The sequence below is a fragment of the Lactuca serriola genome, chromosome 5, assembly GCF_051521515.1.
Source record: "Lactuca serriola cultivar US96UC23 chromosome 5, Lser_US96UC23_V15, whole genome shotgun sequence".
Classification (NCBI taxonomy): domain Eukaryota; kingdom Viridiplantae; phylum Streptophyta; class Magnoliopsida; order Asterales; family Asteraceae; genus Lactuca; species Lactuca serriola.
In genome coordinates, this window is record NC_136412.1 from 100,920,277 (window position 1) to 100,947,463 (window position 27,187).

General features: G+C 38.8%; 2 protein-coding genes and 1 non-coding gene across 3 annotated transcripts; all 3 read left to right on the forward strand.

The window, feature by feature from the left end:
• The first annotated feature begins 7,825 nt into the window (after positions 1–7,825).
• On the forward strand, positions 7,826–10,824 carry LOC145052830 (annexin Gh1-like). The gene is made up of 5 exons (XM_079000728.1): positions 7,826–8,018; positions 8,928–9,073; positions 9,191–9,409; positions 10,046–10,258; positions 10,370–10,824. Exons 1-5 carry the CDS (start codon positions 7,943–7,945, stop codon positions 10,664–10,666), a joined length of 951 nt encoding a protein of 316 aa, XP_078856854.1. The 5' UTR covers positions 7,826–7,942; the 3' UTR covers positions 10,667–10,824.
• A 275-nt stretch (positions 10,825–11,099) lies between these two features.
• On the forward strand, positions 11,100–11,489 carry LOC145049701 (uncharacterized). Its single transcript, XM_078998075.1, has one exon. It carries the CDS (start codon positions 11,100–11,102, stop codon positions 11,487–11,489), a length of 390 nt encoding a protein of 129 aa, XP_078854201.1.
• Positions 11,490–14,060: 2,571 nt separating this feature from the next.
• On the forward strand, positions 14,061–14,144 carry TRNAY-GUA (transfer RNA tyrosine (anticodon GUA)). The gene has a single exon. It is a non-coding gene; the product is annotated as a tRNA-Tyr (tRNA).
• The last annotated feature ends 13,043 nt before the right edge of the window (positions 14,145–27,187 follow it).

A 27,187-nucleotide genomic window follows, 5' to 3' on the forward strand; every position in this document is an offset into this window, starting at 1 on the left:
TTTCTGAAAGATGGTGGCTGATGGACAAGGCCATCTCATTCCTTTTATAGCCCTCAAGTCATATTAGGGTTTTGAGTCTGGGATGGTTATGACCGGCGTAACCCTAGGTATGCCCAACATACCTGAATGGAACCGCGTAAACAATAAGCGCGCGAGTACGCGCAACATACTCCTTGTACGCCCAGCGTACTCACAAGCTTAACACTCAACACAAGGACCCAAAATGAAAACTTGGAAAAGATGAAGGGTTAAATAGTTGAACCTGAATTTCGGGCTGTTACATCGAGTTTAGTCTCGCCTTCTTCAAGCTACCACTTCTACCGAGTGAGTTCATACCCCTACAAACACACTTTAAATACGTTTTTAACTGCTTTTAAATACTTTTAGGGGGGGGGGGGGGAGGGAGGAATACAAGTAAACACACGGTAAATATCGTGTGAAAAACATCAATCTTTTGCTATACTTTTCATTATATAATCAACCATATGTGATTTATAACTATCATATGAAACCATTAGCATGCAAAACATCTCACGATACCATTTGCCCTTGTGGAATAAAACATGTTTATATATATATATATATATATATATATATATATATATATATATATATATATATATATATATAACAAACTATGTTTCATTTATATGTTCATATAACATATCATAAACACGGGTAACCATTTCATCATAACGTTGTTCATTTCAAAATACATGACTTAGTTGAGAATATGTGAGTCATTCGACTTCATCGTACCTATCAAGGTATACAACAAGCCCTATTTTATAACCAGAATCTCCTCCCAGAGAACATGATAAGCATGTATAGATCTATACGGGACTGATGATCCCGCACCTTGATTATTAGCTACAGTCCAAGAGGTGACAATTATCATAACATTCCGACGCCTGAAGAAGGTCATTACATGCAAATTTATCTCAATATGGTTATGAAAACTCACAAGATAGACAGCTATTATGGTATTGATCTTTACGAGAAAAGTAATATTACAGTTGCTTTTACGTATCCTTTCAAGCTTCTTATAGTTTATCAAATAATAAAACTATACACATTCATTATAAGTATGGCATATTTACTTAGATTCATGGTCTTGGTTCATATAAGACTACACCTCACTTTTAGGAAAATATAGGATTTTCCTGGTTCAAAATAAATTCATTTTGTACAATAACGATTTACAACATCATTCTTAAGAAAATATCGGATTTTCTGAAAACAAACGCGGACTTTTCAAATGACATTCATTTACACAAATAACAGCTTATGAACTCACCAACTTAAATGTTGACACTTTTTCTTTGAAATAACTTGTATTCTCAGGGAATCACTAAACCATGTTAGCAACTGCTTTTGAAGACTTACGCTCAGGCGTTAGTTTAATCTTTTGGACATCATATTGTAATTGACTTTTGTAAACATGTAATGCTACAAACATTTATACTTTTCAATTATGTATATGATGGTTGTATGTACTTTCTTTACTATTCATTTGTTACGATACTGTACATGACGTTCTCCGCCCCCGAATGTTTCCGCCGTTCAGGTTTGGGGGTGTGACAGATTGGTATCAGAGCATTGTTTATAGTGAACTAAGTATATCAAAACCATATTTTGATATACAACTACAAACACAACTGGGCAAAACACTCTAATTAAGAGATATACTTTTAAAAATATAGTTTTCTTAAAAGTACACATGCATGCATTACATAACAGTAACAATATCATAAAGGGAAAACAATATAGAAGTATTATAAATGAGTTGTGCACTACAAGTATGCCTTGGAATATGAAATCGGGATTGGGATGAATATAGCATGATCAACTATATTTATCCGAGAGCCGACTAACATATGTCAGGGAATAGTTGCAATGGACGACAAGTCTAAAACTTACCTAAACATATAATCCTTAGAATCAAACATAACGTCTAGAATACTATAGGAGTATTTTGTAAATACAATACTTTAACCTACATGTTTAGATTTACATGTTTTAATTTTTAGACAATTCTCATATCCTTATTCTCGCACAGACGCAATGGTCGGATACCATCTACCAGGGGACCCCTACTACCCGAACCAAGGCAATGGAGGATGGGTAGAAGATGATCCGGAAGAGGAAACCACTCGTGAAACATGCGAGGTGGTAGAGAACCTAATGCATCAAACGAATAATTAATAATTAATATTACATAGTGAGTTGGTAATTATATTACTCACACTATGAGATAGGTATATCACATCCTCCTTCATGACTAGAAATAGTAAGAGAGATACCCTCTTCCAAAACCCATGAAACTAGATCGACCTAGGATTTCAACATCTATACCCTAATTTGCTAAAACTTAACTTAAATACGATACCTATTTCAACCCTCATTCATTAATACATGATGAGGATGTAAGTCGAAACATTAGAAACCGAATGACATGATGGAGAAATTATACTTATAGAATCCAACTAATAACGATCATAGTTACCTAACCAACTCATTTCACATTATGTAACAAAATCATGTCCTCACATGGAAATAATCGACCAACCAACGAAACACCACTCCTTCTTATAGACTCGGCTACTTTTCAAGCTGCGGTCACAGCCGTCATGACAGTCATCATGACACATCTTCACGCAAGTAACACTAGTAAAAAAGGGAGTGATGTCGACAATTCAAATTTATGTGATAATCAAAGAAACCAACAAGTGCCGGAGGAGTGTATTCCCAAGACAACCACCCGAACCCGATATGGACACTACGAGTTTATAGTGATGTCATTCAGATTAACTGATGCACTCACAGCGTTCATGGACTTAATGAACTGGGTGTGTCGTCCTTACTTGGATCAATTCGTTATGGTATTTAACAATGACATACTTATTTACTCTCTTGGTAAAGGGGAACAAAGTCAACACTTACGTCTGAGTCTAGAAACACTTCTAGCAGAGAAAATCTACACGAAATTTCCCCAAGTGAGAATCTTGGATTCGAAGAGTCGCATCATTTTCTATGACTATCCATTCACATCTTCCCACCCAAATTAAGGAGACTCAGCTAGAAGCCCTAAAGACCGAAAAAGTGTCTATCCGATGAGACTTTTATAATTCCACTCGATGAAAACGAGATCAATGAGGGCCTACACTTCATAGAAGAGCCAGTAGAAATCATGGATCAGGAAATTTAAAAGAACAAAAATGAAGTCGCATACCCATTGTAAAGGTCCGCTGAAATGCCAAGCGAGGACCTGAGTACATTGGGGAGCGTGAAGATCAGATGAAACGGAAGTACTCGCAACTCTCCCTTAGTCCATAAATACTTATTCTAGAAATAATTTCAGGACGAAATTCCCTTGAACGGGGGGATGATGTTACAACCCGATATTTCGAGTCAATATAATGTAACACCAGCAAAAATTAGGTCAAAAATAAATTTGTCTAGTAACCATAATTGGGATGTACTAAGTGGTAGATATCGTATCAAGGTTTCCAAAAATATAAGGAACACTAAAATCCTAGTTATAACGAAGAAGTTATGACCAATCGAAGATCCGCAACAAAACCGGTAAAACACTATTAAGCCAAAAACGCAAAGTTTTAATAAAATACTTTTTAACCTTAGGTATCTAAATGAAAGTTGTAGATATCATTAAACCGTAAACAAACATAAAAAGAACGTCCAAATCTGACTTCGTAAGAGGAAGTTATGATTTTTCGAAGTTTCGGATAAAACAGTAGACAACTAAAAACTCGAAATAGAGATCGAGCGACTTTTAGCCAACGCAACCTAAACAAGAATCGAATATCTCGTTAATGATAATACAACGGTAAAAAGACTGACGAAAACATGCATCAGATGAAAAAGTTATGGATTTTTAACGGACTTTTCCAGTCCCGTCCTGTTAAAAACATATTATTAAAAATAAAGTCAGAATTAGCCGACGGAGTCTAAATGAGAGTTGTAGAGCATTTACTCACCTACGCGTGGATATAAATAACGTCGAAATCGGAGCTCGTACGCGAAAGTTATGGATTTTACAAGTTCGGGGCACAAAATCCGAGGCTGGTCCAAGAAGGAACACCTTGCGTTCCCTAAAGGAACGCCCTACGTTCTTCGACCAGAACCATCCCATCGTCCATCAGAGGAAAATGTGTAAGCGCTGACCTCACAGGGGGAACGCGTTGCGTTCCCTAAAGGAACACCCTGCGTTCGTGAGTGCCCCCAACACTATAAAAAGGAGGCTAGGGATCCGGGTTTTGTTGCTTCTCTCTCAACTCCTTCACCCTTAAACGCCTCTCTAGCCCCTCTAAGCTACCTTAAAGCCCCAATATTACTGCTAGTTGATGACGCAAGTCCCGACGCCCCCGAGATTCTCGAGAAATCGACTTTCTCCAGTCGAAGTACTGCTCGAGTTTAGTCTCGCCTTCTTCAAGCTACCACTTCTACCAAGTGAGTTCATACCCCTACAAACACACTTTAACTATGTTTTAACTACTTTTAAATACTTTTAGGGGGGGGGGGGGATACAAGTAAACACACGGTAAAAATCGTGTGAAAAACATCAATATTTTGCTATACTTTTCATTATATAATCAATCATATGTGATTTATAACTATCATACGAAAACATTAGCATGCAAAAAATCTCGCGATACCATTTTGCCCTTGTGGAATAAAACATGTTTATATATATATATAAAACAAACTATGTTTCATTTATATGTTCATATAACATATCATAAACACGGGTAACCATTTCATCATAACATTGTTCGTTTCAAAATACGTGACTTAGTTGAGAATATGTGAGTCATTCGTCTTCATCGTACCTATCAAGGTATATAGCATGCCCTGTTTTATAACCAGAATCTCCTCCCGGAGAACGTGATAAGCATGTATAGATCTATACGGGACTGATAATCCCGCACCTTGATTGTTAGCTACAGTCCAAGGGGTGACAATTATCATAACATTCCGACGCCTGAAGAAGGTCGTTACATGCAAATTTATCTCAGTATGGTTATGAAAACTCACAAGATAGACAACTATTATGGTATTCATCTTTACGAGAAAAGTAATATTACAGTTGCTTTTATGTATTCTTTCAAGCTTCTTATAGTTTATTAAATAATAAAACTATACACATTCATTATAAGTATGGCATATTTACTTACATTCATGGTCTTGGTTCATATAAGACTACACCTCACTTTTAGGAAAATATAGGATTTTCCTGGTTCAAATACATTCATTTTTTACAATAACGATTTACAACATCATTCTTAAGAAAATATCGGATTTTCTAAAAACAAACACAAACTTTTCAAATGACATTCATTTACACAAATAACAACTTCTGAACTAATCAACTTAAATGTTAACACTTTTTCTTTGAAATAACTTGTATTCTTAGGGAATCGCTAAACCAGGTTAGCAGCTGCTTTTGAAGACTTACGCTTAGGCGTTAGTTTAATCTTTTGGATATCGTATTGTAATTGACTTTTGCAAACATGTAATACTACAATCATGTAATCTTTTCAATTATGTATGTGATGGTTGTGTGTACTTTCTTTACTATTCATTTGTTATGATACTGTACATGATGTCCTCCGCCCCCGAACGTTTCCACCGTTCAAGTTTAGGGGTGTGATAGACATTAAAAATGAAATTTTGTCATGAATTTTGGGATGTTACAACATTCTGCCAACGTAGGGGCTAAAGGGAAAAACAGAGACCAAAATCGACAACCTCACAAACTATTATGCCCAAATTAGAAAAAATTGCAAGAATGGTCTTTATGGTTAGGTGGAAATTGCTACTTTAGGCCAAAAAGATTTGGACTAGCATTCATGGTCCAAAGGTTTTCATTTTCTTGCCACTTTGGTCCAATTTACTTTAATTTTTTTTTGTAATGACGATTTTACCCTTAGTTTTTGCTTTTTTAGTTTTATTTATTTATTTAAATACTTTTATAATTAAAAGAAGAAGAAGAAAAGACAACTCTCTCTCTCTCTCTCTCTCTCTCTTTTCTCTCTCTCTCTCTCTCTCTCTCTCTCTCTCTCTCTCTTTCTCTCCTTGATGTTATCCATCCTAGACACATCTTCTTACCCTGCTTCTTTTTCTTCCTCCAGAACACTTAAGAACATCTTCCGCCACCACCACCGTCCGCCACCACTACAGTCCACTACCACCATAGTCTACCACCTCTATTTCCACCTAAATCAGATCAGATGAACACACACACGCGATAAAAACGAAATCAAATGAACAGACACATGAGATCGATTTCTCCTCCTGATGAACTTAAACCAAACTTTCCAGATCTGATTAACTGAAATTTTTTTCCAAAATTTCTAGATCTCATGAACTCGAACCAAAATTCTCAAAGCTACAATTCAAACTTTAGATCTATCAGATTGGTAAACCCCTACCATCTGTCTCTCTTACTGATTCATACACATACATACAAAGATGAACAAAATGAATATCTACAAACCATATAAAGATTAGAACCAAATTCAACACAAACATACATATAAATCCCATATTTAACTGGTAATTTCTCACCATCTCTTCCACCGACAAAGAAAGGAGGCTACCGACCACCACCTTCGCAGCCCCTCCCCGCCTCCCTCCGGTCATGTAAACCACCAAACACTCATCCTTTCACCCACTACTCCACCAACCCCCTTGATCGATGGAAACAACCTCGTCAGAGGCTTAACAGATGAGAAGAACTCGCATCCTAACCCTTGGAAATAAAAACCCTAGCCGCCAAGAAACCCGAACTTCAGAGTGTACAGCGACTCAAATCGACCCCAGGTGTCTTCGGTTTCCAGCAGCTCAACCATCTTCTTCGTCCAGTTGTAGATCGGGGCGTTGGTTGTTTCGAGTTGCTACGGTTTGCAGCAGCCCGAGATTTGGAATCTATTTATCCGCTGTTGTCCTTCCCAAACGACGTTGAGGATTAAGGTTTCTAATGGTGGCAAGTGTTAGGGTTTGTAATGGTAGTGACAGTGATAGACCTGATGCATTCCAACGTAAAGGCCATGTCTTCGTTTAAAGACGAAGGGCGGCGACAATAGGGTTTTCGTATGTGACAACGACTTTCAAAAGCATTAATGAGGTGGTGGTGAAAATGGTTGTTTACGGAAAATCGATGTTGGTGGTGGTGTTGAACTTGTGGCGATGGTTTATAGTGGTTGCCGGAAAATCTAGTTGGTGTTGGTTGTTGCCAGAAAATCCCTTCTTGTCATCTCTTTGAACCCATACGAGAGAGAGAGAGAGAGAGAGAGAGAGAGAGAGAGAGAGAGAGAGAGAGAGAGAGAGAGAGAGAGAGAGAGAGAGAGAGAGAGAGAGAGAGAGAGAGATCATTTTTTGTAATAAAAAACTAAAAAATAAAACGCAAAGGAAAAAATCATTATTTTATAAAAAATCAAACCAAAATTGACCAAACTTGCAACAAAATACAAACTTCTAGACCATTAATACTAATCCAAACTTGTTTTTGCAAAAATAACAATTTTGACATACTACAGGGACATTTTTATAATTTTGTCCCTAAATTATGAAACACATTAAATATATACTATTCATAATCCTTATGGCTTTTAATATTATATTATTTATGAAATGCATAAAATACACTGTTTATACTATTTATAAGTCGTAGGGCTTTTAATATTATATATATAAGTCTTAGGGTTTTTAATATTATATATAATTGAGTTGCAGGCTGTTGGCCCAAACTCATGGTGTCGAGCGAGCACGTATCCCTTCAAAATATTTAAAAACGGAAGGTGTCATAAGCATGAACAGTGTGATGCCTGCGTGTCTGGTGTGATATTTATTGCTTCTATTATTTGGAACAGACCACACAGAACGAGAGAAAAGTAGAAAGAGAAGTCGAGAATCAACAACAATGGCGACACTTAAGGTACCATCAACCGTCCCTTCTCCTTCCGAGGACTGTGAGCAACTCCGGAAAGCATTTGCAGGTACTTTATCCTCACAATTATTATATAACTCTCATCTTACTCGCATCTCGATTTTGATCAGTTGTTGGATCGTATCAGATCTGTGTTGTTTTCGTCTACGATCATCTCGATTATACATGCCATAGTGCTGCTTTTAGTGATTTATAGTTGATCCTAGATCATTTTCCCCCAAATCGGTTGATGCGTTTCGAACAACATTTTTTACATGTAATTTTTTTACTTCCTTTGATCGGTGTTTGATCAGATGAATCTGTCAAATCACAGATCTACGAATACGGTTTGTATGATCAGAATCAAGAATTGCTTTTGGATTGAAATCTTAATCGTTAATCCCCTAGCGTCGATGAGAAAAAACGAGAGCGTTGTTCAAACTCATAATCCTCATGTAATTCGTTTAACAAAATCCAAAAAACTAAACTACGTGTAGTGGGCCTAAGCTTATATTCTCCCTTTTTAAGAAGAATATCGGAAAAGGATGTCATATGTTTAGGAAAAAACATAAGGAGATGGAGACATCTCCTTTGGTCTAAATTAAAGACATAAAAACGTTTCATTTATTTGTTGATTACAACATGTTACCTTTTTATTTTATTTATTTTTTTAATTGCATCATCCCACTAATTTTTTTTTCTTATTAATGTTGCACTTTGAAACATCTGCCAAATTACAGTTATGTCCTTTCATTTTTTTTATCAGGACATTATACTATAAAAAATCAACCCAATTATAGCAATGAAAATTGGTATGTATTTGTAATTATATATCATATAGCTCAAGAGTGCCAATAAAGTGACAATTTCACCCAATTGTCAAATTAGTTTTAAAAGAATAATTAAATTTTGGTTACATATTCTAATAATATGGTTATGATTTATGCCACTCATTTTTTTTTTTTTTTTTTTTTTGTAGGTTGGGGAACAAACGAGGCATTGATCATTGAGATTCTAGCTCATAGAAATGGAGCTCAACGCAAAAAGATTCAAGAAATATATTTTGAAACATATGGCGAACATCTCCTCAAAGATTTGGACTCTGAGCTTTCAAGCGATTTTCAAGTTAGTTTGAATCTATAATATCTTTCACTTTTCATTTTTTTTCTTTGACTCAGGTTGTTGCAAAAGACACGTAAATGTCCTCCTCATCTTAAATCCTTGTTTCACTTGTTTAAACAGAGAGTGGTGTTGTTGTGGACATTGGATCCAGCTCAGCGTGATGCTTATTTGGCAAATGAAGCAACAAAGAAACTAACCGCCAGCAATTGGGTTCTGATGGAAATTGCTTGCACTAGATCTTCACATCATCTGCTTGCTGTGAGGAATGCATATCATGCTAAATACAAGAAATCAATTGAAGAAGATGTTGCACATCACACATCTGGCGATTTCCGAAAGGTAATCATAATAATCATAAGTTTTTAACTAAATAAATCAATGTTGAATCTTGTTGTTTAATAGTTTTTGACTTTTTTTCTAATCATCAAACGTATATAACAATGCTTCACATTCATTGAACCGATTTCAACGAGACCAAAATTGTAACCTTTTTCACACCTAAAAAGGTGGAACAAGATGGAACATGAACTCGTTCTCAAATTTTCTTTTGTGAAAAAGACGTAAATGCCCTCCTCATCCTCATTATCGAAAATAGCTCTAGAAAACTTGTCCTCTAGAGTCCATTAGCATGTAACAAACGTAGCCTACGGCTACGTTTGTTATATGGGGCTGGATAGGTCTGGACAAACATTCTAGGGCTATTTTCAATTATGAGGATACGGAGGGCATTTACGTCTTTTTCACAGAAGAAAAATTGAGAATGAGTTCATGTTCCATCTTGTTCCCACCTTTTTTGGCGGGAAAAAAGTTACAATTTTGTTCTCGTTGAAATCGGTTCAATGAATGTCAAGCATTGTTATATACGTTTGATGATTAGAAAAAAAGTCGAAAACTATTAAACAACAAGATTCAACATTGATTTATATTAATTAAAAACTTATGATTTAACAAAATTACACTTCTGTCCCATTGCAGCTTTTAGTTCCGCTTGTGAGTGCTTTTCGATACGAGGGAGATGAGGTGAACATGACTCTAGCTAAATCGGAGGCTAAAATTGTCCATCAAAAGATATGCGACAAAGCTTACACTGACGATGAGCTGATCAGGATTCTCACAACAAGGAGTAAAGCTCAACTCAACGCAACATGTAACCAGTACAACAATCAATTCGGCAACGCCATAACCAAGGTAATATATATATATATATATATATATATATATATATATATATATATATATATATATATTTCATTTATTAAAAAGATAGGATTGAATTCGAACGATTATGATATGCTGCAGGACTTAAAAGCAGATCCTGAAGACGAATATCTAAAATTTCTAAGGTCAACAATCAAATGTTTGACCGTTCCTGAAAAGTATTACGAAAAGGTTCTCCGTCTGGCAATCAACAAACTTGGGACAGACGAATTGGCTCTCACGCGCGTTGTCGTCACACGTGCTGAAGTTGATTTACAGCGTATCGCTGAGGAATACCAAAGAAGGAACAGTGTCCCTTTGGATCGTGCAATTGCTGGAGACACATCTGGGGACTATAAAAAAATGCTTCTTGCTTTGATGGGTCATGCTGATGCTTGAGGAAACATGATTACCCCAATCAATGATATGATTAATGTTTTTGTACTACTAAATCTTGTTTCGGTTTAAACTTGTTTGAATATTTTGCTACTATTTTATGTATGTGAGTTGTTTTAATAAGGTAATGTTTTATCATTAGAAAGGTACTATTATTGCTAGTTTTTTGTCTTGTCCAAAAAAATCAAAAACATGTTTTTTGTTTGCTTAAAAGTGATGAATGCTCTTATTGTTTTCGTAAAGCTTTTAATCTAAACTTAAAGGAGTTATCGCTTTATTATTAGATAATCACATTAGATATTAGATAATTACTAGTTTGTTTTTTTATTTGAAATCCAGTTGTACTCCAATTGTCTTTTGGGATTATATATATCACCTTCTTCATTTAATGCCAATATCGATTTTCTTGGAATTATTTCTCTTTATTCAGTGCTTTATGGTATCGGGACATTGCATCTTGTTAAGCGATGACGGGAGACACTCCACCGGGCGGCTCCGGTACCAACACCAACCCGTCATCGATCCAAACTCACCATTTTACATCCATCCCACTGATTATCCACGACAAGTGCCGGTTAATGAAAATCTTGGTGACAACAATTATGCTGACCGGTCCAGGGAGATAAAAGATTTTCTCCTAGCAAAGAATAGGGCTGGTTTTATTGATGGAACCATTGAAAAGCCGAATGAAGGAACGACTGAGTACAGGGCCTGGCAACGAAATGACGCTTTGATAAAGGGATGGCTTACTACAGCCATGAAAAAGGATATCATGAATAGTGTAAAATACGCTACCACCGCCAAGGAGATTTGGGATGATTTGTAAAGGAAAGTGCACCACGTGCTTATGAATTGAAACGTGCCCTAACAACCCTCAGACAAGGATCTGATTCCATTTCAACCTACTTCACGAAGATGAGGACGATCTGGGATGAAATTCTCTCGGTTTCACCGACACCAACTTGCACCTGTGGCAAATGCACCTGCAACATTGGAAAAAGGCTCGTTGAATCAAGAGATAAAGAATGTGTTTATGAGTTCTTAATGGGTCTTGAGGACACTTTTGGAACCGTAAAAACTCGGATCCTTAGCACTAAACCTATGCCCTCACTTGGAGCTACTTACCACTTGGTTTCAGAAGATGAACAACAGCGAAACATCTCAGCTGCCAGAAAATCCAATGTAGATGCATCAGCTTATCAGATGCGTGCTCAAACCGCTACCGACAAGAACCTGATTGAGAAAAGGAATACTAACCTTGAAGGCATGAAGTGCAAGCATTGCAGGAAGAATGAACACAATATTGAAGGCTGTTTTGAAAAGATTAGTTATCCAGAGTGGTGGGATACTCGACGCAAGACCACTACTGATCAAAAAGGGACCAATCGCCCAAAACCAAAGGCAACCAACGTCGAGATGGAGACCAACCCTATACCTGGTTTTAGTCTGGAGCAATACAGGAAGTTGATGAAGTAATTGAACGATGTACAAAAACCGGAAGTCAACATGGCAGGTAAGGTTGAATTTTGGTTACCTTGGGTGATTGATTCAGGGGCAACAGAACATGTGACATATCAAAAATCCACTCTCACTAACTTAACACATCCACCAGATGGTGTTCCAGTTAGCATTCCTAATGGAGATAAAATTATTGTTAAAGGAATATGAGATGCCCGATTGCCCAACAACATGAAGTTGAACGATGTTTTATACATCCCTAATTTTAAATGCAACATGTTATCCGTTAGCAAAGTTACCAAAGATTTCAATTGCTTCATGACTTTTTTCTTGGATTTTTGTTTTATTCAGGACTTACATTCGAGGAAGCTGATTGGCATGGGGAGATGTGAAAATGGTCTTTACAACATGGAAGGAAACGATAAAAGGGTGGCGGTCATGGCAGTCAAGATTTACTCAGAAATATGGCATAGAAGATTAGGACATGCATCTAGCACTAAACTTCAACATATTCACTCGATAGGTAGTACTGTTAGCATTGAACATTGTGATTCTTGTATTCGTGCAAAACAAACTCGACTTCCTTTTCCTGATAGTTCCATAAAAACTAGTTCTTGTTTTGATTTAACCCATTGTGACATATGGGGTGGATATCGAGTCCCTTCTCTATCAGGAGCTTATTATTTTCTCACAATAGTTGATGATTTTAGTAGATCAACGTGGGTATATTTGATTAAAAACAAATCTGATGCAAGTACTAGTTTGATAGCCTTTCACAATATGGTTAATACACACTTTGGGAAAAAGATTAAGAAAATCAGAAGTGACAATGGTGGTGAGTTTGTTTCAAATCACATGTTGAAATTTTATGAAGAAAATAGGATCTTGCTTGAAACCTCGTGTGTTCACACCCCACAACAAAATGGGGTAATTGAAAAGAAACACATGCATTTACTTGAGATAGCTAGAGCACTAAGGTTTCAAGCCAATCTCCCAATAAAATTTTAGGGTGAATGCGTCAAGACTGCTACTTATTGTAAACAGGTTGCCTTCAAGAGCCATTGGGAATAAAACTCCATACAAAATTCTTCTTGGACACAAACCACACTATGAACACATGTGTGTTTTTGGGTGTTTGGTATGAATCAAAGAAAATAAAGCGGGAAAGGATAAATTTGAAGAAAGGGGGAGACCTTGTGTGTTCCTTGGATACCCACAAGGATAGAAAGGTTATCGAGTTTTTGATTTGAATGACAAAAATTATCGTTTCTATATGTTAGGTTTGTTGAATGTCACTTTCCCTTCCAAAAGGATGAATCTAATCAGATAACAAAGTAGACTTCACGGTCACCAAGTAACCAACCTGATTACATTCTTGATGAGCCACAGTACATCGAGCAACAACAACCCAATTCCGAGGAGCCTGTTGTGCCCACAACAGACTAACCAATGCCACAAAACTCAGATTCGGAGCAGCCCAATCATAGGAACAGTAGTGATACGAGACCAAATGGAAATGAAAATTCTGATGTTGAACAAACTCGACATTTTGAGAGAACTCGAACTCAACCGAAAAGGTATAATGATTTTGAAGTTGACTTGCCATCCTCCATTGACCATTCTCTCCCTAAGACCAATACAACAATCTCGAAGGTACACCCTTTATCTAATTTTGTTTCTTATAAAAAAATTTCTAATGCTCATAAAACCTTCTTTGCTGCCATATCTGTCCAAAACGAGCCAAAACATTTTTCACAGGCAGTTAAATATCCCCAATGGAGAGATGCTATGCAGAAAGAGATTTCGGCACTTGAAAGTAATAATATTTGGACATTGACCAAACTACCCTCGGGAAAGAAGGCTATTGATTCCAAGTGGGTGTACAAAATTAAATATAAACCTTTAGGAGAAGTTGAACGGTACAAAGCCAAATTAGAAGGGGAGAGTGGCCAAGTGGTCAAAAGCGACAGACTGTAAATCTGTTGAAGTTTTTTTTACATAGGTTCGAATCCTACCTCTCCCACTTTACACAAGTTGAAGGCATTGATTTTCACGAGACTTTTGCACCGGTTGCCAAGTTAGTAACTGTTAGAACAATCCTAGTTGCTGCAGTATAAAAGAATTGGTTAATCCATCATTTAGACGTTAACAATGCTTTCTTACATGGAGATCTTATAGAAGAAGTTTATATGAAGATTCCACAAGGGTTTGCGAAAGAAGGAGATTCTCATGTATGTCGCCTAAATAAATCTTTATACGGTCTAAAACAAGCATCACACAACTGGTACAAGAAATTCGCTGATGCGCTTCTTATCATTGGCTTTCGACATTCTCGAGCATATCACTCTTTATTCATCTTCAGAACCAAGACTGTTTATGTTGTAGCACTCATTTGTGTTGACGACATCATACTTCTTGGGAATGATGTTGATCAAATTGAGAAGGTCAAAACCTATCTTGATGGGAAATTTAGCATCACGGATCTTGGCCCTTTAAAATATTTTCTTGGTATCGAAGTGGCGTGCACTTCTGATGGCATGGTCCTTAGTCAGAGAAAATACGCTATGGACATTTTAGCTAATAGTGGATATCAAGGATGTCTTCCAAGTTCGTTCCCAATAGAGTCAAACGCTCGATTAGATGATGCAGTTGACTCGTCGGTTGTGGATGCTGGCCAATATCGACGACTCATTGGACGACTCTTATATCTACAAGTGACACGACCTGATGTTACTTTTGCTGTTAATAGTCTTAGTCAATTTGTTTCCTCTCCTCGACAAATGGAATTAGATGCAGCCCAACGTGTTTTGTGTTATCTGAAATCGACTGCTGGTTAAGGCATTTTCTTTCCGTCTAAAGGAGATCTTTCTTTGAATGCTTTTTGTGATTCAGACTGGCTTGGTTGTCCAGTTACTCGAAGATCAAAGACTAGTTATTTCATAACTTTGGGAGGAGCTCCAATCTCTTGGAAGACGAAAAAGCAGTATGTTGTCTCTCACTCCTCCGTAGAAGCTAAATATCGAGCTATGACAACTACTGTTAGTGAACTTCTATGGTTGCGTTGGCTGTTGCGTGATCTTGAGGCACATCAATCTGGTCCGACGCCTCTTTATTGTGATAATCAAGCTACTTGTCACTTTGCTAATAATCCCGTCTTTCACGACCGAACTAAGCATGTCGAAATGGATTGTTATTTCGTTCGTGAAAGAGTCGAGTCTGGTGACATTCAACCGCTTCCCATTACCACTGTTAACCAGGTTGCAGATATTTTTACCAAACCGCTTGGAGCGGACCATTTTCGTTTCTTACTTGGCAAGATGGGCGTTCGTAATCTTGACGATCCATCTTGAGGGGGAGTAAAGTAGTTATCGTTTTATTATTAGATAATCAAATTAGATATTAGATAATTACCAATTTATTTTTTATTTGAAATCCAGTTGTACTCCAATTGTCTTTTGAGATTATATATATATATATATATATATATATATATATATATATATATATATATATATATATATATATATATATATATATATATATATATATATATATATATATATATATATATATATCCCCTTCTTCACCTAATGCCAGTATCGATTTCCTTGGAATTATTGTTCTCTTTATTCAGTTCTTTAAAACTAACTCCTGCTATTAAATATTTTATTTTTTGTTCTCATAGTGTTTTCATACATCGGAAATACTTAAAAGAGTATCATTAGAATATATACCATCGAACACATCTTTTTAATATATGGGAGCTAGACGATTATTGATAATTTGGTCACCAATTTTGTTATTAAAATTGCTAGACGATTATTGATAATTTGGTTTGTGTATATTTTGTTCATTAAAGTCCTATGTTTTTGACAAAAATAATTGGTTTTATTATTTTTTCCGGTTCATAAAAGTGCTTAAATTTGGTACCAATGTAGGATTTTACCGAAAAAATATTTAAAAAAGATAAAACTGAAAAGAAGTTGCAAACATTCGGTTTTAGTAAATCTAAAATCATTCGGTTTTAGTAGACCTGAGAATAGAGTGGGTTTGGAGCGAATCGGCCTTGATCCAAACCCTTTTAACAAATTTCAAAATTCGATCCAAACTTGCTCCGTAACCCGTAGTGTAACACCTCGTTCTTTAAGTGTGTAACTATGAGTCCCTGAGAATTAAGAGGAAGGTTAATTCTGGTCCTTTTGCGAGAAATGAGTTTCATCCGAGAAGGTTTCGGGCTGGCGTATGTGTTAGAAGCATTGGGCTTCTCATCACCCCGTATGAATGTAAAGTTATTTGGGAGCGGGTTTAGATTAGAGGAGTTGCAGTGTTTCGAAGATGATTATTGTTTATGGTTCTTTGTGGAGTAAGCGGGAAAAGGTCCCATGCATGCATGGCATGCATGTATGTATTTGAAGTTTGGTTGGGTACGCCCAGCGTAAGCTGGACGTACGCCCAGCATAATAGAGAGAAATATGGCGGGGTGGCCGGGTGAGTACGCCCAACGTACTAGAGGTACGCCCAGCGTACTCTGAGAAACTCCAAACCCTAATTTTGGGTCAACCACTATATAAGGAACATGTTGGTTCACCCCTTAGCCTCCTTATGCTCATCCTTAACCTCAGAAAACCCTAGATCTCGTATTCCATCCATTATTTGGGTGTGCTTGACCTTGGAAAGCTTATTTTGGCAAAAGAAAGGCTTGAAGGAGAAAAGAGAAGTTGTCAAGGAAGAAGAGGGATGATTGGAGCTTGTAGATCTGAAGAGATACCATCCTTTGGAGCTTGTTTGAGGTATAAAGCTTCTTGCTTGACCTTCATATTGTATAGATCTATGTATTTTGAAGCTTTGTCCCCATTCTTGTCCCAAAAGTCCTCACCTTGTTGCATATTTCGATTTGGTCAAGATTATCTGTCCTTTCAGACCTTTGGGGAGGTCTTGAGTGAGAAAAATGAGGTCCCAAGGGCTGTAGTTGTTCCATGTGTGAGATATATAGGTCTTAATGGATTAAAACCTTGGATTAAGAGCTTAAGGACGTCCCAAGTGATAAAGTCCGAGACTTTATGAGTTCTAATCATTTTTGGCTTATGGATCTGAAGTTTGGGCTTAAGAGCTTAAACCATTAAGTCATTATGTGAATTTGTTGAGCTTCAGGGTTACGCCCCGCGTAGCCTTAGAGTTCGCCCCGCGTAGCGGGCCAGTGCCCCGATTCCCTTTGCGAGTCAATGCTGTACGCCCAACGTACCAAGGAGGGTACGCCCAGCGTACTCCTCCTGTTGGACTTTCATTTTTGGGCTTTGAGTTTGGGCCGTTGGTAGGCAATTGGTTATTGGGCCAAGTCTGGGAATTTATGGATAGAGTATGTTGGGCCCAATTATTGTTATGGACTTTGGTTCTAGGCCCATTTGGTGAAGTGGGCCCAATTTGGTAAATTGGGCCAATGTTGGACTTTGTATGAGATTTGGATTTTGGTCTTGGTCCGATATGTGGAAGTATGTTTGACCTAATGTTTATTTGTTATGATGGTTAGTTCGGGATTTGCGGTGAGTTGGTGGTTCGAGAGTCTGCTTCTTCAGTTCAGAGTTTCGGCAGTGCGAGGTGAGTTATCCTCACTATATCAACAGGGTCTAAGGCACCAAGGCCGACCCTTATCGGATTGAGATCCAGGTAGTTGTTGTTATGTTGTTGCTGTGATATGTTTGCATCCTGATAGCTAGGATGGTATATGTTAGAGACCTGATTGAGATCGGTATCCTGAGAGATAGGGAGATGCTATGCTAGTGACCGTTAGGTCGGTATCCTGATTAGGATGATGATATGTTATGTGATATGTTTGATCTGCTTGTTGACTGTGAATTTCTATATGATTGTATGTATATGTGCACATGGTTGTTTGGATTAGAGTTGGGTTGAGGCGGGTCCTGCTTTGTGCTGTAGGCCAAGATACCCAGGGCGGACCGGTTGTTCCGAAGGCCCAGCGAGCGGTCCGGATAGGCTGTAGGCCCCAAGAGGGCGGACCAGACGTGCCGAGGCTTGGAGAGTGGACCAGGCAGACTGAAGGCCCGGTGTGGGCGGACCAGTCATACTGTAGACTCAGAGAGTGGACCAGGTGGATTGAAGGCCCGGTGCGGGCGAACCAATCACACTGCAGACTCGATGTATGTGGATAGACTCAGAGGGTGGACCAGGTGGACTGTAGGCCGGTGCGGCGGACCAGTCACACAGTAGACCCGAAGTGCATGGCTGTTCTGTGACCAGATATGTTGTGGCATGTTATGCGTATAGTGTATGTGGTTGGTATTTTGGGGATATCTCACTAAGCTTTCGGGCTTACAGTTGTGGTTTTATGTTTTTCAGGTTCTTCAGGAGACCGTGGCAAGGCGAAGACGTGATCGTACTGCTCCTCATGATTTTGTAGTAATGTGATTCTGGGAATACGTTAAATATTTTGTATTGAAAACCTTTTTGTAAAGATTTAAAGGAATCGAGCTGTTTTTGAAAAATTTAAAATTGGTTGTATTTTTCGGTCATTACACGTAGGGTTTTAAATAATCAGACTCATACCTTGATCCACCGAATCATCGAATATCCAAACCCGCCCCGTAACCCAAAGGTTTTTAAAATAATCAAACACATTTAATTTAATTCCTAAAATAGAATTTCTTAAATAAAAAATGTATACTATATCTTAATACTTTAAATAACACTTTTTTGAATAAAAAAATTGATTTAGAAAAGGACATTACATACTCGAGTAATTTCAATTGGAATTAAAAATCACTATTGCAACAACGTTGAATTGATTTATGATTGTCGGTTGTAGTGATAGCGAATAACAATTGCCAACTTTTTCATGTTAAATAATGATTTATTGAATTAGAAATGGATATGACAATTTCTTGATGAATATAAATTGAATGACATTATTGTTGAATAAAAAAAAGCGACCCTCTTAAACTTCAACTACCGAAGTCACAAAGCCACCGCAGTCAAGTAGTCTCTTCAACTATCATCATCCGAAGTCTTCAGTATAGCAGTCTCTATCTTGTTTACATTAAAACACTCTATTGTCCAGTATGCCTTGCATGGCTACTCTTACAGTTGTAAACCTGTTAGCTTTATGAGTCTCTATAAATAGAACTCATTCTCGTGTAATCAAGTAGATGTGAATCTCTCATCTAATTCTAATACATATCTCAGAAGTTCTCATTCTATCTTAATCAATCTTCTTACTCTCATAATCAATTACCATCTCTCTTCGGAGCAAGTCTCTTGTGACTTAATCACTAAGTTTGATCTCAATTATTAACTTGGTTTGAATGCTTTCCTCGTTATGAATCAACTTAAGTGTATACTTGAAATAACAACTGTTGTCATTTACATTTCTTTATTTTTCCGCAACTAACTCACTAACTTCTAACACTTAATATTATTGTTGAGCTAATAGATCCTTCGAGATTAACTATTCCGCTATGTACTTGTTCTAACGTTTGTTCAAGTGTGTGTCAATTTTTCTCTTAACAATTGGTATTAGGAGCCATAGTGGTTGCTTTTTAAAAATCGGAACTCTGATTTTTCAAAGAGCTTTCTATACCACTGAAGCTCATTTCTAAAACAAAAAAACTCTTCAAAATGGCGCAATCGTTATCACTGAATGTCTCCAACAATGTTGGTGGTTCTAATAGAGCTCCAATACTGGTTGCAAATGAATATCATCACTGGTCACACATGATTGAAAGACATCTCAGACGACTTGGTAGAGATGTATGACGATCTATAGAAGAAGGACCATGTGACAACCCGATATTTCGAGACAATGTAATGTAAAACCAATCAAATCTAGGTCAAAATATAACCTTCCTAAAATCTTATTTGGGTTAAATAAAGTAGTAGTAATCATATCAAGGTTTTCGTACATAAAAAGAATGTCCAAATCTAACTTCGGATGAGGAAGTTATGATTTTTTTGAAGAAATTCCTTAATCACGTCATTTTAATAAATAAATAATAAAAATAATTTCGGAATTTGCCAAACGAAAGTTGTAGATCTTGGTCTCACCTTCGCGTGGATATAAAGAACGTCAAAAACGGAGTTCGTATGAAGGAGATATGAATTTTAGAAGTTTATTTAAAATAAATATAAATTTAATTATAAACTCCCGGTATTATCCGAATAGGGAGTCATCGGATAGGACCGGAGTACGCCCTGCGTACCTTCGTACGCTCCGCGTACTCAGATCAAGGGCCTCGGATCGTCCACGTCGCCTATGCGAAGCTTCCGACCCGCCCGTCCGACCCGCCGCCCGTCCGACCCGCCGTCCCATCCGAAGTGCGTAAGCGATGACGTCTCGTACGCGCTGCGTACCCTCATATGCCCAGCGTACCGAGGCGGTTCAGCACCCCTATAAAAGGGATGCGAGGCTTTCCGGAAATTTTGCTCATTTCTCTCCTTTCTCTCACGATCTTGCCTCGATTTCCGTGCCCGTTCAAACCCGAAGCTCTGGTCTTTTTGCTCAAGTCCCAAGGGTCGATTTTACTCCCGAGACTCCCGAGAAAAATCCATTTCCCGAGACGAAACTCTGCCCGGTTTTCCATCTCGCTTTCTTCAATCAATCAAGTGAGTTCATACCCCTTAAATTACCTTTTAAATGTTCTATAAATTCTTTTATATGCTTTAAAGGGGGGGGATACAAGTTAAATACTTATAGTTAGTAATGCAATCACTTATACAAGTTAAATACTTATAGTTATTGCTTCAATCACAGGTGATTGCATTAATCACATGTGATTAATAACTAGGGAAACCAGTGATTTTATCACTGTTCAAACTGTCTATCAAACTGTTTTACTTCAAAATGTTTTCCAAACCCATTTACTTTTCAATTTTATACTACAACTGTGATTTAAACAAATGTTCCTTATACTTAAACTGTTTTAATCAAATCTATGCCTTCAAATTGTTTTATAGATTGACGTCAAGTCGATCTTTCTTTAAAAATAATACTTATGTTTCAAATGTCTTATAAATACTTATTTATGCTTTTATATTATAAATTGCATGCCCATATATGTATAGATGTATAAATAATGTTTAAAGGGCTTAGGAAGGCCATCCACCCTATTTCCTTTTTCTCGATTTGGATGTGGTCTGGTGGGATTTCGGGTGACCATCCGAAGGTCGCTTCCATATTAATTACATATCAAATATACATATATAGACATAAAAGTACTTCCATATTCATACGTACTAGACACACCATTAGTAAGTTACCATCGGGGTAACACAGAATCATACTATTACAACTGCTAGATCAATGAGTCAGTTCATTCATGAGTCTATACATTACTATACTATGAGAACATATACAACTATACTAGAACGAGAAACATTACCCTTACATTAATACGTTGCAAAATGTGATCCACTGTATCGGAGCATGCCTTAAATGTCATGGCCCGAGTTGTAGCCAGAATTCTCTTGGAGGGAGAGCGTTGAGTTTGCGTATAGATCTATACTGGATTGACTATCATACACCTTGCTGCTAGCTACAGCCGGACCTGCAGGTCTGCGGGTGCCAAACGTCATTCTGTTATTACGACCGTTCTTTATGTCGTTGTTATCAGTCGATAGTATGGTGCAATTATCACATTATACCTTAATATAAATCCGGTTTAAGGTAGTTAGTACAGCAGTAGTTACTATAAAACTAAACAACAGTACTACAAAGATTTACCCATTACATATTTTTAGTGATAACCTCACTTGAACTTTAATGTACAAACTATATTTTGTTAAAAGATAGTTGCACTTGGGAAATCACACACTTTTATAACAAACGATCATGCAAAATAGTTAAAGCCTTGGTAGAAGGCTACTTTATTAGAAAATATAGGCTTTTCTGAGAGATTCAAACTTTTACAAACACTTACATACATTTCACGAACTTATACTTAAGACAGGTTCAAACGTTTTGATAACAGACGCCGGCATTACGTTTTGATAACAGACGCCGACATTAAAATACTTATGAACTCACCAGCTTAATGCTGATAAACTCTTTCAAAATAATTTGTATTCTCAGGTCGTCAGTAGACAGGTACCGATGCCAGCTTTTGAGATGATGGAGCGCACTCAAGACTCATCATATTATTATTTTGATTTACGTTATATTTTTGGTGTCTAAAACTGTACAGAACACGCTTGTATTATAATTATATATTTAATGCAATGGATGATTTTGTTTGCTTATTTACATTTACTGTGTTGTGATTACTTTACATGATGTCCTCCGCCCCAGAACGTTTCCGCCGTTCTTGGTTTTGGGGTGTGACAGATTGGTATCAGAGCATAGTTTATAGTGAATCAAGTATATCAACCCATAAAAGATATACTAAACTATAAACACATTTGGGATTAAACTCTGACTAAGAGTCTATACTTTAAATATTAAAATATTTAATTAAGTATACTAGTCTGCATTCATACTAAAATCAGTGTCACAATGACAAGAACAAAAGTATTACGATTGTTAAATATCACAAGTGAGCTCGGGGATGTATGGTCAGTCCTGGGAATGGCATAGCCTGATCAACTATGCTGGTCCTAGGAGTGATTAGCATATGCCTTAGAATGGTTGTGATAGGTTAACAAGTCTAAAAACTTACCAACAATACTACAAGAAGATCAGTAGAACTTAAGTTAAAAATACTATAGGTGTATTTTGTACTACTAGTTACACATATACTACATTCTTAGACCTCCCTTCTCGCGTAGATCAAATGGCTAGATTTCCATCACGGTGACCCGTACTTTCCAAATGAAGGCAATACCGGGTGGATCGATGAAGAACCCGAGGTTGAGCATCAAATCCCTTTGGATGATCACCTCGCAGAAGGCTTTTCTGATGAATCCGACTCCGAGTCTGAAGTCAACAACCTACCGCTCGTAGGTCAAGCCCCGAACAACAAACCTCGACCAACTCTTCCAGGTCCTACTCCCTTGTGGGCAGACAACTGGAATCGCTGGAGTGATGAACAGGGTCAACCCTTACCATACTTAGGGGACCGAAGCTTTTACAACGTCAGCGATGGTGGCTCTACTGACCGAGCTCTGCCTGACATTATCCGCAGAATAGCTCGTAATGTCGAGCAAGGTTGAGCAGCCGTCGACCGGGTCATAGAGATTGATGCCGACTCAGGTGTCAACACAGTCCGCATCCGCCGTCTTGAAGAAGACATGGAACGGACCCGGAGGACAAATAAAACCCTGCAGTAGCAGTTGGCTGCCTCACGAGCTGAAATCTTGGAACTTCGAGCTCGTCAGAGGACTCAGGATCGACACCTTCAAGGGGTGTTTCGTCAAGTGTCCGACCGCAGTACTCGCCCGGGATTTTCCCATCGCCGTTGGTTGATGTCTAGTACATCTCTGTCTTTTGATTAAAGAATAGCCTTTAACATCTGTGCTCTAAGTAGCACTTGTCTGTAAAATATTTTTAACTTTCCGTACTCAAATTTGAAATCTAAGAACTGTTAAACTTTTCTATATGGTATGATGTAAGACCTACTATTAGGTCGATTTTCCCTGAACTTATTACATCAGTAATACCAGTATTTTTGAGATCTATCTATCTGTGGGAAATTTTTTTTTATACACTTGTGCTTCCTACTAATATTTCTTATTGTGGTTTCAAACACTCTTTCAACTATTGGACTATGGTTAGTTAGTCCATGTGTCACTCTCACGTTGCTTACAAATTGATTCTTACCATTTTTCTTATCTTTATAAACTTATAGCTGAAAGATGCCTCCTCGCAAATCTCCCAGGAATAGGAATAATCCTGCACCTCCACCACCTCCTCCGCCTCCAGTCATCGATACTGTAGCCCTGAATGCTGTCGTAGCTGCAGCAGTGGCAACTGCCATGGCTCAGTATCACTCTTCTGATGCCAGCAGAGGTGGAACCCCTATGGAATCAACCCCGGTTGAAGCCCCTGTGCGCTCGAGAGAGTGCTCATACAAGGATTTCACAAATTGCAAACCGAAGCCTTTTTATGGCACCGGCGGGGTCATTGCCCTCTCGCAATGGCTCGAGAAGACTAAATCAGTCTTCGAAATCTGTTCATGCCCTACGGCGAGTAAAGTCAAGTACGCCGCATGCACCTTTGAAGGAAAGGCCCTGACATGGTGGAACGGCCATGTCAAGGCACTAACTCTCGTTGTAGCCAACGACATAGGCTGGGAAACAATGAAAGACCTCATGTCTGAGGAATACTTCCCGAGGGGCGAAATCCAGAAACTGGAGCAGGAACTTTGGAACCTGACGATGAAGGGCACCAACGTGGTCGCTTATACTGCCCGATTCAGCGAGCTGGTGGCCCTCTGCCCCAACATGGTTCCCACCGAGGGGAAGAAGATCGAGAGGTACATATGGGGGCTGGTGCCTCCGTATCAGGGGAATGTTCTAGCATCAAACCCCGCTACCTTCAACAGTGCCAAATGATTGGCACAACGACTCATTGACCATGGAGTCAAAACCCCTGCAATCACAACCACCCTAGCCATCCCGGAACCCTCCAAACCCGCTGATACTAAGCGGAAATTCTGGGATGAAAAGAAGAAGCAGCAGGCTGCCAAAAAGCAGCAAATGGTGGCAATTCATGTCGCAATAACCCCTACTGCTGCTACTACTGCTCCGGTGAGTCGGTATGCTGGAAGTTCGCCCAAGTGCAGCAAATGCAACTACCACCACAACGGCCCCTGCCGTGAAATGCAGTGCTCTAACTGCAACAGGAAAGGACACACCGTCCGTTTCTGTAAATTCCCGGCACAACCTATTAACCAAGTCCCTGGCTCTGGCGCGAGCCCAACCTGCTATGGATGTGGCGAAGCAGGCCACTTTAAGAGGGACTGCCCCAAAGCGAGGAATGCTGGAGGAGCAGGGAGGGTACTGGCTATAGGCCACGGGGAAGCAGTTGCTGACCCGACAGTGGTAACTGGTACGTTCCTCCTCGATAACTCCTATGCATGCATTCTGTTCGATAGTGGTGCGGAGCGAAGCTTTGTAAACCAAAATTTTGCTCGCATGCTTAATCAACCACCGCACGCACTCAAAGAACTATTCACGGTAGAAATGGCTAATGGAAAAACTGAAACTACGAGTAGCATATACTTAGGTTGTACCCTAACTCTAGATAACCATTCATTTCTAATCGACCTCATGCCAGTCACAATAAAAAGTTTCGACGTTATCATTGGCATGGATTAGTTAAGCCTTCATCGTGCCGACATCTTGTGCTTCGAGAAAGCAGTCCGTCTAAACCTTCCGTCTAACGAAACTCTTATAGTCTACGGCGACAAACCCGGTGCAAGTCTTCGCATCATATCAAGTATTCAAGCACAAAAATACCTGCGTAAGGAATACATGTATTCCTTGCTTACGTCGTCGACACGAGCCTCGAAACGAAAGAACTAAAGAACATCCTTGTAGTGAGTGACTTCCTCGACATTTTCCCAGAAGAACTACCCGGGTTACCTCCACAACGACAGGTCGAGTTCAGAATCGACTTAGTCCCATGAGCTACCCCAGTAGCCAAGTCGCCCTACCGCTTAGCACCAGCTGAGATGCAGGAACTCTCTGGTCAACTTAACGAATTGCTCAGCAAGGGCTTTATAAGACCGAGTTTCTCACCTTGGGGAGCACCGGTCTTGTTCGTTAAGAAGAAAGACGGATCATTCCGTATGTGTATTGACTACAGAGAACTCAACAAACTGACGGTCAAGAATCGTTACCCTCTGCCTCGCATAGATGATCTATTCGACCAACTGCAAGGGGCAAATTATTTTTCTAAGATTGATCTGAGATCCGGATATCACCAGTTGCGAGTGCTAGAGGAGGATGTGCCGAAGACAGCCTTCCGAACTCGTTACGGACATTACGAGTTCGTGGTGATGCCATTCGGATTGACCAATGCGCCCGCAGTCTTCATGGATCTGATGAATAGAGTATGCCGACCTTACTTGGATCAGTTCGTCATCGTTTTCATTGACGACATCCTGATCTACTCCCGAAGTAAGAAGGATCATGGCGATCACGTGCGACAAGTTCTAGGGACATTACGAAAAGAGAAGCTTTATGCGAAGTTCTCGAAATGTGAATTTTGGATCCGGAGAGTTGAATTCTTAGGACACGTAGTAAGCAAAGAGGGAATCCATGTGGACCCATCCAAAATTAAAGCCATTGAGAACTGGTCAGCACCGAAGACGCCTACAGAAATTCGTCAATTTCTAGGTCTCGCTGGCTACTACCGCAGATTCATTCAGAACTTCTCTCGAATAGCAAAACCCCATACAACCCTAACCCAGAAAGGCGTGGCCTTTGACTGGGAAGAGAAACAAGAAAGAGCGTTCCAAACGCTCAAACGAGCCTTGTGCACCGCGCCAATACTATCCCTTCCCGAAGGAATATAAGACTTCGTAGTCTATTGCGATGCATCGAATCAAGGGCTCGGATGTGTCCTGATGCAGCGAGGTAGGGTCATCGCCTACGCCTCGAGACAGTTGAAGACACACGAGGTTAACTACACGACCCACGATCTTGAACTAGGAGCAGTAGTGTTTGCTCTGAAGATCTGGAGACACTACTTGTATGGAACGAAGAGCACTATCTTTACCGACCACAAGAGTTTACAACACATTTTCGATCAAAAGGAGCTCAACATGAGACAACGACGGTGGGCCGAGCTACTCAGTGATTACGAATGCGATATTCGTTATCATCCGGGTAAAGCCAACGTAGTAGCAGACGCCCTAAGTCGGAAGGAATATTCTGGTCGCAAAGTCAAGTCATTATCGATAACCATCCATTCACACCTGACTGAGCAAATTCAGGCGGCTCAACTTGAGGCCATGAAACCTGAAAATGTGTCAAGTGAATCCCTTAGAGGAATGGACAAGAATTTAGAAGCCAAGGGTGACGGAGCTTTATATTTCATGAACCGGATCTGGACACCGAAACACGGTGGTTTCCGAGACTTGGTCATGACCGAGGCGCACAACACTCGGTATTCCGTCC